We start from the raw sequence: 18,211 nt of genomic DNA on the forward strand, positions 1-18,211 counted from the left end.
GCAGAAGCAATTTATAAAGTAGTGAGTCAGCTCTCTATAGGAAACTCCCTTTGGAAGAGTGCCATGGATCTCCAGCCTTCCTCTAGTACCTTCCCACCTTTTGTTTCCTATGCTGTATTCTTGCCTTTCCAAATCCTTGTCTGAAACAGTGCTCCTCCTCCTTTATCTTCTAGCGTCTTTTCACACTTCTTTCTCCTTCAGAGTCCCACAAAGACCTCCTCCTATGTAGTGCCCTGCAGTTCCCTTTATTTGGCCGTATATGCTGTAGCCCTTGAGAACTCTTCCAGATCCTTGACCAATCCAAACTGACCACATTTCTATCCTCATTCTCATTGGCTTGACCACTATGTCCAGTATTGCTCAACAGAATGTGCTGCACCTGACAGATCACTTTTGGGTAGCCTGCATATGTCTGGGCAGTATTAAATACTGAAGTTCTACTGGTAGTCTTCGACCACAACCCAGCCATAGTACATTGTATTGTGAGTGAGTGTTGTTAGCTTTTTTTGGACAGGGAACAATTTTCTTATACTTTTTGTTCGGCAAAGTGTGTTAAGAACTTGTTGCTGAAAAGCGGTATAGAAATATGTTTAAGAACTTAGCAATGCCATGTCAGTTACACACAAGAGAGCTTTACTGCTCCCAACTGTAAACAAACCCACACAGCTACATATTAACAGTTTAAAACCTTGCTGCGGTTTGACAACTTAAAACTGTTCTCCTCAGGGCCTACTTTTCCCTACTGTTGTTTGAGTGAATGTTCAAGCTAACTGGGCAAAGAGGCACCTTTCAAAGTGATAATTCTCTTTCTGTCAGGCAGGCGTTAGAACAGCTAGTTCAGCCCCAGCACAGCACCACTCCAGTGGCTGCTACTGGTGTCTGCCTTGTATTTCTTTTTAGACTTTGGGGACAGGGAGTCATCTTATTATTTTTCTATGTAAACCACTTTCAGAAGTGTTTGGTTGAAAAGCAGTGTAGTAGTAGTAGTTGTGGTGGTGGAGGTTGCAGATACAGTGTAGTGCTGGCCCTGAACTCGAGATTGGGTCACAAGTGCTAGCCAGGGTTAATGGGTTTGTGCTAGTAAGGGTCAACTTGCTAGGGTAGGAGGGGATGAAGTTGATTCACATGAAGTTGATTCACTTGTTGCAGTGGGCAGGGATGGGGATTGTGTGGTCCTGACACACAGTTCTAGTCAGCATTCCACAATTGCCACAAGTTTGATTACCTGCCCCTGGAAAAAAAGTGCAGCTTACGAAGCTCTCCCCCTGCTTTCCCCTTCTGGAGCGAAAAGCATAGGGCTTGCCTTTTCTGTGTTCAGCTGAGACATTTAGATGGCCTCCACCAAACCTGGCCAAAGATCATCTCCCTTTTCCTGCTCTAGAGCAGGAGAAGAAAGCATTGGGCTTGTTTCTTTGGCGATGTTCTGGGCACTGTTACTGAGAAGGGGTCAAGGAAGCTTCCGCCCCTGCCCCTCACCTACCTGGCCCTGCTTCAGAGCAGAAAAGAGAGTAACAAGCTTGCTGATTTGGCCCTGCGCAACCAAGATACAACATTGCAACACAATGACCAAACCATTACCAGTCTTTTTGTAATCTGAAATCTAGGGAGTGAACAGGAAGCATTGCACAGCAGTGGGGATGATCCCCACTGATCCTCTCTAACTCCAAAGTTGGGAGGAAAGCTGGGCTCACTTCTCACCAAAGAGCAGTAGCCCACTTACCACGGCAAGGGTGGAAGCCCAGTTCTCATTAAGGTTTAGGGCTGCATTATGTGTAATGGTAGTTCTGTGCAGGTCTGATTGCTGTGGGTTTCTGACAGTTTTTGAATGAAAGATTTCCAGTGGCTTAAATCAGTTGGGAAGTGATCTAGCATGTTTGACATATTTAGAAAACTAAACATGCTATATTAATTTTACAGAAGTCTTTCAGTAGCCAAATAATTTGAACTGTAATGTGTTGTAAGGAAGAAAAAAACACCACAGGCTTAATGGGGGTTAAATGCTATGTTCAGATGAATTAAACAGATACTTTATAGCGGTCATAGACCAATGCATAATAAAACATACATACACGCATAAACATACATACTTGCAGAAACTCAACGAAGTAAATCACACAAATTGCAACGCAATATTAACAGGTTAAACCTAAGACGGTTATGGGAAGCTCCAGACAGATCTTACTGGTAACCAAAAGGAACAGAGCACCCTCCATTACAATCATAGCACAAGAGTCGCAGAAAAAAGAAAGAGTATTCCAACTAAAATAACTGACAGGACAATTCAGTTGCATGCATATCTTTTAATGCAGTTTGTGTTTTTCTTAAAATTTTAATCACCAACCAAACAATAATAATTGTAGCATACTCAAGGAACTAGCCACCTAATGGTGCAGCAGGGGAGTAATTTGCCTAGGGAGCAAGAGGTTGCTGGTCCGAACCTTGGAGAAGCTGCTGCCAGTCAGTGAAGACAATACTAAGCTAGATAGACCAGAGGTGCGGACGGAACCGCAGAGCTGCGGTCCGGCACTGGGGTGGGGGTTTCTTTAAGGGCGGGGGAGGGTTTACTTACCCCTCTCGCCGCTTTCCTCCCTCCGGCACACATATTTTTGTCAGTAATTGGGGTGGCAGAATGCCTCCCTGCCACCCCTTTCCCTGCTTGGCTGCAAAAGTCTTCAAGAAGCCTTTTGCATGTGCGCGTGGGGGGGAAGGGGTAGCAGGGAGGTATCCTGCCAAATAGAACCCCCCCGCTGCTCTACCCCCCCCCCCCCCGCTGCTGGACTTTTCTAAAATGTTCTTGGGGCGGCAGTGTTCCTCCCTGCCGCCCCTGCCCCCCCGCCCTGTCATTGTCTTGGAAGTTAACAAGCAGAAAAAGCTGGTGCCATGCATGTGCCCGTTGTTGTTGCCACTGGCGCGCGCTGCATACGTCATTGTGACGTATGCGGCGTGCGTGGCGGCGACGGGCGCGCCGCAATGGGTGCATGCATGGCGCCACCTTTTTCTGCTTGTTAACTTCCAAGATGACGGGGGCAGGGGCGGCAGGGAGGAACTCTGCCGCCCCAAGAACAATTTAGAAAAGTCCAGCGCCGGAGGGGGAAGAGCGGCGGGGGAAGTACTACCCCCCCCGTCCATAAAGACACACTCCCCCCAGTGCCGGACCACGCCCCCGTGGTTCCGTGCACATCCCTAATTGTCTCTGTCCCTGAGCTCTGTGTTCAGCATTAGATGAGAATAGGATGAGTATGTGTTGATTGAGGGGACTAGAGAATACACAAATGTTAAGAAGTCAGACAGGCAGCTATAATCTTAATTGCTCTCCATGTGGTGTATGCATACGTGGATGGAACATAAAAGAAACATAGTTCTCTGAAAAAGGTTAATTACAGCTTTGAAACTTCTCAGTTTGACTGGTATTGCATGCATTTATTATGTTAATTCATTTTATCAAGCAATGCCTTTTTAAAGAAATGTAGCTATTTTACATTTTAGAAAACAGCCCCACATGTGCTGTTTATCCATGTAAACAAAATAGTGAAAAATTTGCAACTTGGAACTTTTCTGGCAAAATGTTCTGTATTATATGTAAACATAATGCAGACAGATATAGATATAGATAGTGAATGTTTTAAAATTAACCTAAATTGATAATTAAAATTTACATGAGAACAGCATTTTTTCTTTTAATTTAATTATATATTATTAATTATATATATTTTAATTATATATTAAAAATATAAGAGAACATGGATGAAATAAATATTAGTTCCTTTGCATTAGATAATTCATGTAGGATGGATAAAAATGTGTTTTTTAAAAAATCTGAATCTTGTTTTTTAAAAGTTATCTTTAAAAAAACATTTTTAAAATGAAAAATGTTACATCTATACTCACAGTTGTTAAAAAGCTGAAACCATGATTGTCTGCTGAATAAATAGAACGAAAGCCTGCTTTTCTGTATAAGACAGGACAATGGGAAACATCAGGCACTAAGAGTGAGACAACAATCTTGTATTATTGTGACAAATTTATGGATAAGTCTGCTAAGCAAGCAGCAAAGACATTAAGTTTCTGTCTGATGGGAAAATGCTGTTCGGCCTATGGAGCTGCTTCTGTAAAATTCTGCACATTTAGTATTAAAGTGAGTGGTTTTTCCTTATCCGCCTTATGTGTGGAGGGAGACCAAAAGAAAATAGTTAATGTTACACTGAACCCCACTAATTTAAACATCTCAGCAGATATAATTTGTAATGCAAACACCATATATTGCATGATTCAAATATTTTGAAATACTCTAAACTAGTATAAATGGTCTAGTTTGCTTAAATCAATGTGTGAGCCTTGTTTTGGCAACCAGTCAGTATATGCGCTTGTTCAGGGAATTTATGAACTACAGGCAGGAATGGGAATCAAACCTAATTGGATGTTTTTACTTTATTTCCGTCTGCTTGATTTAAAACTATGCATCCTGATCACTTGTACTGGAATTGTATATCAGCTAAGAGGGTTGATTAGTGTTGCCTTTAATTCAGTGTTTAGCATTCAGACTAATGACAATATTTTCTTCGTTTCACCTCTTGCATTCAGACTTTGACACAGATAAATTAAGAATTCCTGAAGAGTAACTTTGATCTCAGAACTCTGATTTGAACTTTGAGTAACTTTGATCTGATGTGCCCTCTTGTGGTGAAATCTAGATTTCTGGATAGAAAGTTAGAAGTGACTTGGTCTCATGTATTACTTTATGTGATTGCATATTTTATTTAAGGCACCTATATCCTGCCTTTTATTCACAAAGGTGACTAACAAGAAGTGGCAGTGCCACACTAAAATGCAAACATATTATAAACACAAGAGTAGGCAGAGTTAAAGTTTCCTCTAAGCTTTTAGAGTATTCTCTAAGGTCTTGCCTCGCCCTCTGCTGTAGGCTAGGGATGTGCACTCCTGGGACGGTAGGGGTGGGGTTACTTTAAACAGTAGGGAGGGTGCCTCTTAACTGCCCATCCCAGCCCTACAGCTTTCCACCCACCAGGACTCTCCCAAAAAGCGTGGGTGCGTATTGGCCATTTGTGTGCCGATGCTGAATGGGGCAGCAAGGAGGAATGCTGCAGCCCACGCTTTTGGGGAGAGTGCTGACAGGGGGAAAGTGTTGGGGTGGGAGCTAAAGGTAGGCAGTGCCTTCCCTGTCATTTAAAGCAACCCCCGCCCTCCGAAACGGAATTTGTGCACATCCCTGCTCTAGTGTAGGCTGGTGGAAATGTGATTGATTGGCAAAATTAGCCATTAGCTGTTGCCTTATTATAAAGTGATAAATGAATGATTATTATTATTATTATTATTATTATTACTATTACATTTATATCCTGCTCTTCCTCCAAGGAGCCCAGAGCGGTGTACTATATACTTAAGTTTATCTTTCACAACAACCCTGTGAAGTAGGCTAGGCTGAGAGAAAAGTGACTGGCCCAGAGTCACCCAGCTAGTCTCATGGCTGAATGGGGATTTGAACTCGGGTCTCCCCGGTCCTAGTCCAGCACTCTAACCACTACAGCACGCTGGCTCTTTTCTATTTCTATTCTCTGAATGGCAACTGAGCTAATTTCTGCCTTTTTACGCTTGAACAAACATATCAAAAACTGGTGGATCACAAATGGCCACATTGGGTCAATTCAGTTACATCGAATATAATAATGTTAATATTGTTACTGTAGAGTTGTGAGTCTTCTGTTGAGTCTTCTGTTGAGTTATCTTGCTTCTCATTCCTGAAAATGTACAGTAGAAACTATAGGAAGCATTCATGACAATGAAGGTTTCAAACACTTTTTACATGTGTCCACTCTTTTTACTTTGCAGGTGTGTTTAAAATAACTTACATTGTTTCTAATCCAGCACTTAGGAAGGTGCCCTAGTAGATGGCAGCCCCAGGCAGGGAGAAGGGCAAAATCAGCTATCTTTTTAAATAGGATAATTATAATTCTTCTTAGGTGGTTGTTTTTATTGATGGTTGTAATTGTTCTGTACAGTGTTTGTTAGCAGTCCTTAAAGCTGCTAATTAGTGTCTTGAATTAGGAATTCATGTATAAACAAGACTGATATGAACAGTACCAAATTGGTATTGCATGATGAACTTATCCCATGCCATTCAGACAGTGTTTCTAGAATGTGGAGTATAATTTTATTTTGTCATCTTTCCCCTTACCCTTTAAAAATAAATGTTTGTACTTTGGTGACTGATTATACTGTAAAGCTGCCTGCACTGTGATGCTTTAGCTTCATCATCAGAGCCTTCTAACACATACTGTTAATTCACTACAATATGTCGGACTTCCTTAAGGTGAATTATTTGAGAGATTTCTGCCATTATATCTTTTGCTGTTGCATGGTCCAGGCATTATTTAGGCTTTTGGTGAATTCTGAGAAACATAAATGGAAGGATACTTTTTGATTCTTGTATTGTGTTCTAAACAGCAGTTGACAGTGAATGCATATTTATTTATCCATCCTATTTCTATACCGCCCTTCCAAAAATGGCTCAGGGCGGTTTACACAGAGAAACAATAAATAAATAAGATGGCTCCCTGTCCCCAAAGGACTCACAGTCCTTTGAAGAAACTCAAAGAAACATAAGATAGACACCAGCAACAGTCGCTGGAGGTACTGTGCTAGGGGTGGATAGTGCCAGTTACTCTCCCCCTGCTAAATAAAGAGAATCACCACGTTAAAAGGTGCCTCTTTGCCAACTTTTATTAAAAGTTGTTACAAAGTATGATATAGGGCTCCCCCCCAGCCTTTATAAAGTTGCCTACAGGCATCTGGTCTGTACATTAATAAACACACGTAAACCACCATTGTCCCATCCTCAGAAATTCAAGCATGCAGATAGATGTTGTACATGCAGTTCCTCAGCCCAGTTATCTTCCTTCCAAACAGCTGATCTACTACCTTCCTTTTAAAGTAGGGCTGCACAATTTTGGCCCTCATGCAGATGATGTACTACAACTCTCATAATTTTCATAATAATACTACAACTCTCATAATCCAATGTGACTGGTGATTATGGGAGTTGTAGTCCTGATATAAAGGATTACCATGTGCACACTTTTGGATTGGTACTCATATATTTTTTGCATTTTTTTAAAAAAATAACTTTTATTTTTAGCCCAATATTTTTGTGTGTTTAAGAATAATCTTGCTCTCAGTAGTATTTTGGTTCTTAACTTGTAAATAGTAATGACTGTTACATGGCTGTAAATTCCATGCAGATGACTTGATTTTGTAATGTTTTCCTTTGACATTCTGCAAATGTACAGAAAATACTCAAAATGACTAGACTTAAATTTTTATGGAAGTAAAAATAAATATTTCCTCCAGTCTTTCAGTTATTCATGTTGAAGTCTTTCAGTGTCATGTTGAAGTTTTGTATCTAATGTATGCCTAGGAACATTGAGGGTATTGCTTCATCTGTCAAAAATTATGAAATGGTCTGAAAGCAACAGTTTGGCATAGTTCCAGATTCAAAGGATCTCTCTGGGCAATTCCACATATTGTGTACATACAAACCTAGTTTTGTAATCAAATGCAGTAGCTCCCTGGCAAGTATACTTGTGAAATGCTCATGAAATCCTTGTCTGATATACTCACTTAAAACCATTTTTGAAATATGTACACCTAAAAATCTAAGTATCCTGGATTTTTAAATACTTTGCTCATCATAGTGATTATTCACAGCGAATTGTACATGGTTTATGAAGGGACCTCTTCTTTCACTTATGTCACAGGTAGGGGTGTGCACAGAACCAGTTTGGCCAGTTCGGATATGAACCAGATTAGAACTGGCCCAGTCCTGTTCTGTGTCTGTTGGAACTGGGTCTGGTTTGACCATTGAACTGGGCCAAACCAGTTCAGAGGATAAGAACAGCCCTGCTGGATCAGGCCCAAGGCCCATCTAGTCCAGCACCCTGTTTCACACAGTGGCCCACCAGATGTCACTGGGAGTCTATAGGCAGGAGTTGAGGGCATGCCTTCTCTCCTGCTGTTACTCCCCTGCAACTAGTACTCAGAGGCATCCTGCCTTTGAGGCTGGAGGTGGCCTATAGTCCTCCAACTAGTAGCCGTTGATAGACCTCTCGTTCATGAAGTTATCCAAACCCCTCTTAAAGCCATCCAGGTTGTTGGGATATACTTGTAAAGGGTAATCCAGTGATGATTCTTCTTTAGAAGTAAAGGGACTTGGTTCTTAAGCTTGGGGGCAGCGAGAGGGGAAAACGGCTTACCCTTGGCAGGCACAGACCGCTGTTCACCTTCCCGGTGCAGCCCTCCTCCTTTACCGAATTGCCTGCCTTGGTAGAGGGTTAGGGAGCCAGGAGGGCAAGCATTAGTGCTGGCAGCTGTGCTGGCTGAGGCTTGCCCTTTCGCCACCCCGCATGTTCGTCCTGAACCAGTTTGCCGGAACTGGGCCTGGCTTGGTTCGATCACGGACTGAACCATCCCCGGTTTGGTCCATGATCGGACCTCCAAACTGGCCCCCGTTCAAGGCAAACCAATTTGGGACAAGCTGTTCGTGCACACCCCTAGTCACAAGGTGGGTTGACTAATGGCCTGGCAAGCTATTTAACTAAAGGAAGTATTATTCTAATCATGTGCATTTCTATCTACAGGACTGAGTTGATTATTTTTCCTGTGTTGATTATATCAATTTTTTAAAACTGTAGCTTGACTTCACTTCATCTTCTGTGTAAAAACAACAACCCCCAAACCATTCAGTAACCCTGTAGTTTTCATAGAGTTCAGAATCTTTTGTGATTCTTTGCAAATGAAATCCATCTTTGTCTTATTGCAGTGCTTAGGAGATGGGAAGTAATGATAGCTGGCACCCGAACTGAACTCTGTGTGTAGGCACTACCATCCCAGCACTTCAGGATGAATGGGGATATGCCTCATGTTCCCATCACTACTCTTGCAGGGATTGCTAGTCTCACAGACCGTAAGTATATATCTCAATTTCTATTTCAATAGTTTGTTCTAGAAGCCAAATACTGAATTATGCTTTTAAGCATTTAAAAAACAAAACAAAAAACACCCTTTGCAAACTCCCTTTGGCACTGTATGAATTTTTCTTTTTCTGTGTTAATGGATAGAGTGGCAGGAGGATTATGTCTTCCTCTTGGTAAGAACAATTGTCATTTTCAGGAACCTGTGTGTTGGCAGAAAACGTTCTTTCTATAATTTTTGAATAAGTGCTTGGAACATAACAGTGCATGGTAAAATATGACTTGGATGCAGCAACACTTTAAAATCATTGAAGTGAGGGAAGACTTTTAAAAAACTCACTTTGTTTTGTTTTTTCCCTTCAAGCCCAAACATGCAGCAGGGCATTGCTGTAGAAGTAACAGGTAGTCTGTTTGATATTCACTGCTTTTATGGGTGAGTTAGGTGATGGCTCAGCAGGGAAATGCTTGACTAACAAGCAGAAGGTTGCCGGTTCAAATCCCCACTTGTATGTTTCCCAGACTATGGGTAACACCTATATTGGGCAGCAGTGATATAGGAAGAAGCTGAAAGGATATGAATTACTCTCATACTACTTGGGAGGAGGCAATGGTAACTCCCTCATGTATTCTATCAAAGAAAACCACAGGGCTCTGTGGGTGCGAGGTGTTGAAATTGATTTGATGGCATATTTTACCTTTAGGTTGATCCATAGCCTGACTGATGCAGAAAGGAAGTGCTCAGCCTGTAAAGCTTAGGACATTTAGTAGTAAAATAAACAATGTCATACCAAAAAAATTGGGTTTGGTTTGGGAGTCAGGGAGGCTTTGCCAGTAAGAAGTGATATGGGTACTATCCCTGGGTGCCCTTTCAACCACAGATCACACTATATTGAAGAGAGCAATAGACATACTGGGGGAAGAATTACTCTTTAAAAGTTCACATTTTGTGCATTAATTTGACTTTTCCATCCTCCTCTCTTTAAAATTAGTTTTGAACCAGCTGCCTCTTCCATCGCCTTTACCTGCTACAACTACAAAAAGCCTGCTTTTTAATGGACGAATTGCAGAAGAGGTGAATTGCCTTTTGGCCTGTAGGGATGAAAATCTGGTTTCACAACTTGTGCACAGCCTCAACCAGGTGTCAACGGATCACATGTATGTACTTTATGCCAATTCACAGTTAAATGCCAAAGATGAATTACAGACATGTTTGGATTGTTTAAATCAAACAGATTGTATTTCTGTAGGATAGTTGCACATGACTCTTTGATTTTTAAAAATTTTATTTCCAGTGGATGACCGATGTGAAGTATTGGGTTTTTTAAAATTGAGGACAGCAGTAAATTGTATCCAATGGCAGAATTGCATCTTGTGCTCCAGAAATTAGTTTCAAAGCAGCATAGAAACCTAGAAAGCTGCCTTATACAGAGTTGGACCATTAATCCATCTAGCTCAGTATTGTCTACACTGGGGAGCTGCTGGCTGTCAAGGTTTCAGGCAGGGGTCTCTCCTAGCCCTACCAAGAGATGCCAGGGAGTGAATATTAGACTTTCTGTATCAAGAATGCGGATGCCCCTTCCCCTAAGGGTGGATCTTGCTAAGCAAAAGGGACAGTTCATGCTCACTACCACAAGACCAATTCTCCTCCCCAAAGCAGCAAAGGGTGCTTTGAACTTAGTTACAGTAGATGGTGGGGTATGTAATTATCAACCCTTGGCTGAGAAAGTTAGAAAAGTACATAAGAAACGCCCTGCTGAATCACGCCAAAGGCCCATCTGGTCCAGCATCCTGCTTCACGCAGTGGGCAGTCAGATGCACTGAAATGCCTACTACTGTCTCCAAGACGGCTGCTTCCATGTGCCATGTTACAAAACTGCAGTTGGCCAGATATTTGAGGGAAATGACACAGTATTGGTTCTCATGATTTAACATCTAGGTGATTTGAGAGAAAGCAATGAATAGCACAATGATATATTGCCTCCTTCTTAGCAGTGAAGATGTGCTGGCTTGTCTCCTTTCCCCCTACAAATTGCAAAAATCTGGTATATGATCCGTTGAATCCATTAGAATGGGTTCTGCGCCTGCGTGGAAGCCTCTCGGTGTCGAGTTCCACAGCTCCTTTTCGGCGCCTGCACCCCGCCCCATGTGACCACATGGCTATTTAAGGCTGGAGGAAGCGCAGGCTCGAAGGACTTGGGTTTGTCCCAGTCTAAAACTTCGACGCCCCCCATGAAGGCTCCTAAAATTATTGTAGGTACACTAAGGCTTCTGGGTAGGCTAGGATAAAAAGCCAAATAAATTTCTCTAGACACGTTCAACTTTTTTGTTGTTGCTCACAAAACAGAATCTCCAATCCAAAATAATACACATTTGGCTTCTAACTTTGTGAAACATACTGTGTATGTTCTTTTAGATATACAGTATTTAGATGAATTTTTCCAGTGTATGGGGAGGGCATCCATGACGTACTGGGTTGTTCAGTTCTGCATGCTCCAAGACAGGGCCAATGAGCTTTTAGCAGGCAGTGTACTCTCTGTAGTCCTATTTTTGTTCCTGCATGCACAGTTAAAACAAGTCATTTTCCTTGTCATATTATTTATTCTGGTGAAATTTTAACATTTTAAACAACTGTCTTAACTACTTGTTCATGGGTGGTCATGTAATGGCCATTATTTCCCAAATGGGTACATACTGACAGGAGTAGGTATTTTAAATAGTACAAGGCTAGGAGTAAGGAATCTACTACAGTATCAGACATTTGAACCAACAGAAGTGTTAGTTTTTGAGACCCCTTAGGTAAATAGGTCATCTAGACATAGGTAATGAGTAAAGGTATCGGATAAAAAACAGGCATTATATAGCCTAAATTAGTACAAATTATCTTTAAAAAATGGATTTGACGTATACCCTTCTACATTTTGTAACTGTTCTACTGAGTTGTAAATTAACACGTGTCAGTGATCAGATCTGTACTATTGTGATTTAAATTGAGGTTTTCTCTTGGCGATTTAAATCACCTTGATTTAATTAAGTCCACACTGTTAGCAGCAGTCCCCATTTAAGGAAAAAGGTATCCTTTCCACATTTGCATATACTGATAATTTTGCAGATAATCTGTTCAGTAACTTCCTGTATTTTGGAAAGGTATTCACCATTCCCCTGTACGTTTTTCTCTTCAATATCAGAGAATTGAAAGATAACCTTGGCAGCGATGATCCGGAGGGAGATATACCAGTCTTGCTGCAGGCTGTCTTGGCAAGGAATCCTAATGTTTTCAGGGAGAAAAGCATGCAAAACAGATATGGGGTACAAAGTGGTGAGAGTTTTTATTCATATTATTCTTATTTCTAAGCAAAATAATGCTGAACTACATTACTCTTTGAGATGATATAAATGCTTCAAATTCTGATATTTTGATTTGTTACATTATAATGTACATCCTGGTCAGTCCAGCATAGAGACTTAAAATACCCCTTTGATTCAGATTAACTAGACAAAGACTGACTGCTCCCTTTCAAACAAGTGTATCCATTCCAAGAAGAAATACTTTCCACTTGTTCTTTATATTGCCTAGTGAACCATTTACATGAAATGCATGTTTCGTAGTAGTTAAGCAGAGACAGTTGAGGTTTAGAGCACACCTTTCACTTAATTGAGTAATGATATTCTAAACCATGGTTTGCCCTGTACCTTTGAAAGTACATACCATAGTTTGAGCTCAGCTACAGTTTTTGTTCATGATCATCTGTGCATTCATACTCCTGGGCGTCTATGCCTTCACAGTGCTATATGTGGAAACTTCTAGAGCAGTGGTTCCCAAGCAGGCTTCCTCCAGTTGTTGCTGAACTGCAACTCAGCATCTCCAGCCACAATAAATTGTATTTGGTGATGATGAGAGTTGCAGTTCAGCAGCATCTGGAGGAAGCCTGGTTGGGAACCACTGTTTTCCACAGCCCGAGGAGGTAATCCTCCAGTCATATGGGTTGTGGACTGAGCATGCTCCGAAGACAGGACCAATAATAGAACTGAAGGCGTGGCTAGCTTCCTGCCTGGGAGGCAGCAAAACCCCAGTTCCGGTTCTGTCTTTGTTTCGTGAACAGGTCTTCAACTTTTCTCTTGCCTTTTGTCCTAATTCTAAGTCTTCTATTGTGTTAGCTTCCTCTTCCATTTGCTCATTCCTTCCTCACCTGTTTAGTATTGTGCCAGAGTGAGAAGGAAGTTTCTATTTAGCTTATTGGCGTTGCTTTGCTTTCGCTTTTTCTCTCTAGCGTCTTTTGCTTCTTTGCACTTATTCAAAAATCCAACACCGGGGCCCCTTTGGAGGGCTCGCTCTCTGAAGGCCCACTTTTTGATAGCAGAGGCAGGACTCATCTCCAAAGCCCTCCCTCTCCTAGCAAGTGACCTCGTTTGCCATCCCGTCACAGGGACCGCGCGGCAGCTCCTCCAATAACCCACTCTACAGTCAGAGAAGACTCGGTAAAGGCTTATAAAAAGCCAAAGAAAAAATCTAAGCCTGCGGAAGAAAAGAGAAACTTTGAAAAAACATGGAGTGTCTGAAAAACCGCTCCACACTGGCTGTGGCCGTGCGTTTGAGCGAGCAGCTACTATTGCTGGCTGTTTATGTGGAGAGTCTCTCTCGCCTTTTGCCTTCTTTGGAAGATGCAAGGCAGCCCGCTAATCCTGGCGATGCGGAACAGCTGTCTCTGATCCCTCCTCTTGCTCAGCTCAAGGTGGTGATCAAGTTATTGCCGCCAGTGGAGGAATCACAGCACACTGAGCCTCTCGTAACGAGCTTTGCTGCCTGCTTCGGAGGGTGAGCTAAACGTGGCCTCAGCAGTTCCTTCCAACCTGCCCCTGTCTCTCCATCTCGCCAGTCCTCCTGGGCTAGCCCCTCCCGATCACCTGGTGGAGTGCTCACTGCTGCTACACCCAGCCACCCCTCCCTTCCAGTTCCTGACTCAGTACCAGCAGGGCCAGCTGTTCCATTCGAAAAGCTTTCTATCCCAGGAGTTGACGCTTTTCCGCCTGATATTGCCGTGTGGCTGGGCAAATCTGTTGCTAAACAGTGCTCCTCCATAATCAGTGTGCAACTCGCTCCCCCCATTAATCCCGTGCCCCCTCCCAACCCATGCCCCGCCCTCCCGGTAGCCCAGTTGGTCTTGTCCTCAGTGGTAGTTATAGAGGGGGATGAAGAGCTAAGATCCTCTGGGGATCATAAGTCAGATCACCTCCTACATAAAAGTCACACTGCTTCTGCCACTGTCATAAAAGCAGCCGCAACAAATTCTATTTTTACTAGAGCTTCTATGCTTTGGGTCAAAGAATGAGTGGCCTTCGTTCCTCCTGAACTTAACAAGCTCCGTCAAGGCCTTAACAAATTGGTCAAGGCCACGGTTCTCATGGCTGATTCCAACTTAGACTGCATCCATTACACGGCCAGGGCCTCAGGAGTAGCAGTCAGATGATCTCTTTGGCTAAAACACTGGAATGTAGACTCCAGATCCAGAATTAATTTGTCAGCCGCACCCTTTACAGGAGCCTGCCTCTTTGGTGAATCCTTAGATTCTATCCTAGTTGAGACCAAAGATAAAAAGAAAGCTCTTCCATCCACATGTAGAGAATCTAGACGATCGTTCAGATCCAATAATTCTAATTTTCATCCTTTCAGGAATTTCTCCAGAGGTTCTGCCTCTTCCTCCAGAGATTCTGGAAACAACTCATTTCAACCGTCCTGGTGCAACCAGTGGCACCAGCGTGAAGGAAGTGCTTATAGGGACCAGTCCACCCGCGCTTTCCCACCCGCCTCTTCCCAGTCCCCCTGTAAACAATGACTATCCACTAGTAGGAGGCAGGCTTCTCCATTTTTACCCACAGTGGGAAGCCACCATGCAAGATCGCTGGGTACTCTCAACAGTCACCACGGCTATGCCCTGAATTTCAAACTACATTCCCCAAACCACATCACCATCTCCCCGAAGTCAAGAGATCTGAATAAACATCATTAGATGAGTCTGGCTATTCAACATCTGGTCGAGATTAACACCATATAACCTGTACCATCAATAGAATTACAGCAAGGCATCAATTCGCTTTTAATTTATTTGTTTTGATTTATATACAGCCCTTCCAAAAATGGCTCAGGGTGGTTTACATCTAAAACAAAAACAATTAAAATCAATTAACAATTAAAATCATGTAAACATTAAACCATTAACATTAAAATCATTTAGAACCAACATAAAAAATTTAAAACCATAATTAAAAGCCTGAGTGAATAAATGTGTCTTCAGTGCCTTTTTAAAAGTTGCCAGAGATGGGGAGCCTCAGGGAGCACATTCCAAAATTCAGGGGCTACAATGGAGAAGGCCTATTCCCCAGTCGCCGCCAAACGGTTTGGTGGCAACCACAGACGAACCTCTCCAGATGATCTTAACAGGCGATGGGGCTCATGGTGAAAAAGACGTTATCTTAAATACCCAGGGCCTAAGCAGTTTAGGGCTTTATAGGTAATAACCACCACCTTGTATTTTGCCTGGAAACGGTATCAGAAGCCAGTGTAGTTCTTTCAACACAGGAGTAATATGGTCTCTCCTAGATGACCCAGAGACGAATCTGGCTGCCACATTCTGAACCAATGGTAGTTCCCAGACAGTGTTCAAAGGCAGCCCCACATAGAACACATTGCAGTAATCCAGCCTAGAGGTTACCAGCACATGCATCACCATTTTGAGGTCATTCATCTCAAGAAACAGATGCAGCTGGCGTATCAGCCGAAGCTGATAAAAAGCACCTCTGGCCACCGCCTCAACCTGGAACACCGGGGAGAGTATCAGATCTAGAAGCATCCCCAGACTGTGTACCTGTTCCTTCAAGGGTAGCGTGATCCCATCCAGAACAGGCAGATCAAAATCGTCGCCACCCCACACAATAAGTACCTCTGTCTTATCTGGATTCAGCCTCAGTACGTTATCCCTCATCCAAGCCTTTACTGCCTCCAGGGAGGTTTATTTAGGGAGGTAATGCCCTCTCCCGATGATGCTGATATGGAGAAATAGATTTGGGTGTCATCAGCATACCAATAGCACCCTGCACCAAATCTCCTGATGATCTCTCCCAGCGGTTTCATGTAGATGTTAAACAACATCAGAGACAATATGGAGCCCTGAGGCACACCATACAATAGTTGAGATTTTGAAGAACAGCAGGGAACAGCAGTCTCCAAGGGACACCATCTGGAACCTGCCCGAGAGGTAGGAGCGGAACCACCACAAAGCAGTGCCTCCAACACTCCAGAAGGATACTATGGTCAATAGTATCGAAACCCACCGAGAGATCCAAAAAGACGAACGGAGTCACACTTCCTCTGTCCATTCCCAATTGGAGATCATCCATCAGGCTGAGCAAGGCAGTCTTCACCCCATAGCCAGCCTGAAAGCCAGTTTGAAATGGATCAAGATAATCAGTTTCCTCCAAGACTGTCTGGAGCTGGGAGGCCACCACCCTCTCAGTTACCTTGCCAAGCCACGGAAGTTTGGAGACAGGCGTGTAGTTGCTCAACTCTGAGGGATCCAAGGTAGGCTTCTTCAGAAGCGGTTTAATAATTGCCTCCTTAAGACAAGGAGGCATCCTACCTTGTCCTACCTCCATGGAAACCTTTTTGGTTCCCCAAAAAGAGGATTCTTGGAGGGCAGTACTAAATCTGAGACAGCTGAACAGCTTTGTCCACAAATGCTTATTCTGGATGCAGTTCTCCGAACCATCAAAGAGGTGGTTTCTTCACAAGATTTCCTGGCCTCCATAGATCTTGCCAAGGTTTACCTCCATGTGCCTATTTTGTCTGTTCATCGACAGTATCTCAGGTTCTATTACAACGGCCTCCATTACCAATACAGAGCCCTTCTCTTCAGGCTTTCGTCAGCCCCGAGGATCCTTACCAAGTTAATGGTAGTGTTGGTGGTGCAACTCGGGAAGGGCAGAGTCCACATAAGACTCCATCTGCTGTAGGTCTTTGCTGCAGCGACATCATTGCAATTGCTCCCAGTCTGATTTTTGCTATTTACCTTACTCATGTGTATTATTATTATTGTTATTATTATTATTAATTCGATTTCTATACTGCCCTTCCATAAATGGCTCATGGCGGTTTACACAGATAAATAATAAATAAATAAGATGGCTCCCTGGCCCTAAAGGGCTCACATTCTAAAAAGAAACACAAGATAGACACCAGCAACAGTCACTGGAAGTACTGTGCTGGGGGTGGATAGGGTCAGTTACTCTCCCTCTGCTAAATAAAGAGAATCACCATGGTAAAAGGTGCCTCTTTGCCCTGACATGTGTAGACCTGACATCGCAGCTTGACTCTGGCATGTGGCCTGACCTGACTTACCTTACTCCTGTGTAGACTTGACCTCCTGACTTGGTCCTCAGACTGTGTTTAAACCTGTGCTTACTCCCTCATACAACTGACTTCCTGGCTTGTGATCTCAGTTTTGAGACCTTGACCTTGGCTCCCTCAGTGAGTCCTCACTAGAAGGCCAGCACCTCTAGCCCTGCCAGACACGATAGGACCTAAGGAATAAATATTTGCATTTTCCTTTGTCAAACAAATTTTCTAGGGAGTTCTTCAGTTACATTCATGGATACCCAAACTAGTACCAATTTGGGGACCTTCCCATCATCCTCGCCCAACTAATGTCCAAGCCATTTGAACCAATGGAGATGTGATTTGAGGTTGCTTTATCTTAAAGTGGTATTCCTGGTAGTAAAGATAGTTGAACTTAGAGCCTTGCAATCCGACACCCCCCCCCCATTTTTCACAAGGACAAGGTGGTACTTTAATCTGACATTAATGACCTCCCTATGGTGTCTTTTCATCTTTCTCAGAAAACTTACCAGTACTACGTCCACTTCCATAATCGGAGACAGAAAGAGCATTGCATCCTGTGGATATTTATTTATTTATACATACATTTATATCCTGCTCTTCCTCCAAGGAGCCCTTTGTATTAGAAGGCTGTTCTCATTCTGTCTGCAAACCTTTCACAAATCTCCAGCTTTGTTTGCCTGTTATGATAATCCTTGAAAGGGGATTCAAGTTTCATCTTATTTGTCTCTCCAGTTGGATTTCAGCAGCTATTAAATTATGAATGAATAAGCAAGGAAGCCAATTCTATGGGGCATTACAGCACATTCAGTCCAAGCAGTTCCCACTTCTACAGCTTTTG

The 18,211-nt window shown here is 42.8% G+C and overlaps 1 protein-coding gene across 6 annotated transcripts in view; it reads left to right on the plus strand.

Annotated features, from left to right (window-relative positions):
- Nucleotides 1-18,211, plus strand: part of NIPBL (NIPBL cohesin loading factor) — a 282,797-nt gene that overhangs the window by 111,867 nt on the left and 152,719 nt on the right. For all 6 annotated transcript variants that reach the window (XM_053290927.1, XM_053290922.1, XM_053290926.1 and 3 more), the window contains 3 exons: nucleotides 8,834-8,977; nucleotides 9,974-10,139; nucleotides 12,170-12,300. In XM_053290927.1, coding sequence (XP_053146902.1) covers nucleotides 8,914-8,977; nucleotides 9,974-10,139; nucleotides 12,170-12,300 — 361 coding nt within the window. In that variant the 5' untranslated portion in view covers nucleotides 8,834-8,913. The remainder of the gene's footprint in view (nucleotides 1-8,833; nucleotides 8,978-9,973; nucleotides 10,140-12,169; nucleotides 12,301-18,211) is intronic.

Source organism: Hemicordylus capensis, chromosome 2 (assembly GCF_027244095.1).
Source record: "Hemicordylus capensis ecotype Gifberg chromosome 2, rHemCap1.1.pri, whole genome shotgun sequence".
In the NCBI taxonomy this organism is placed as follows: Eukaryota; Metazoa; Chordata; class Lepidosauria; order Squamata; family Cordylidae; genus Hemicordylus; species Hemicordylus capensis.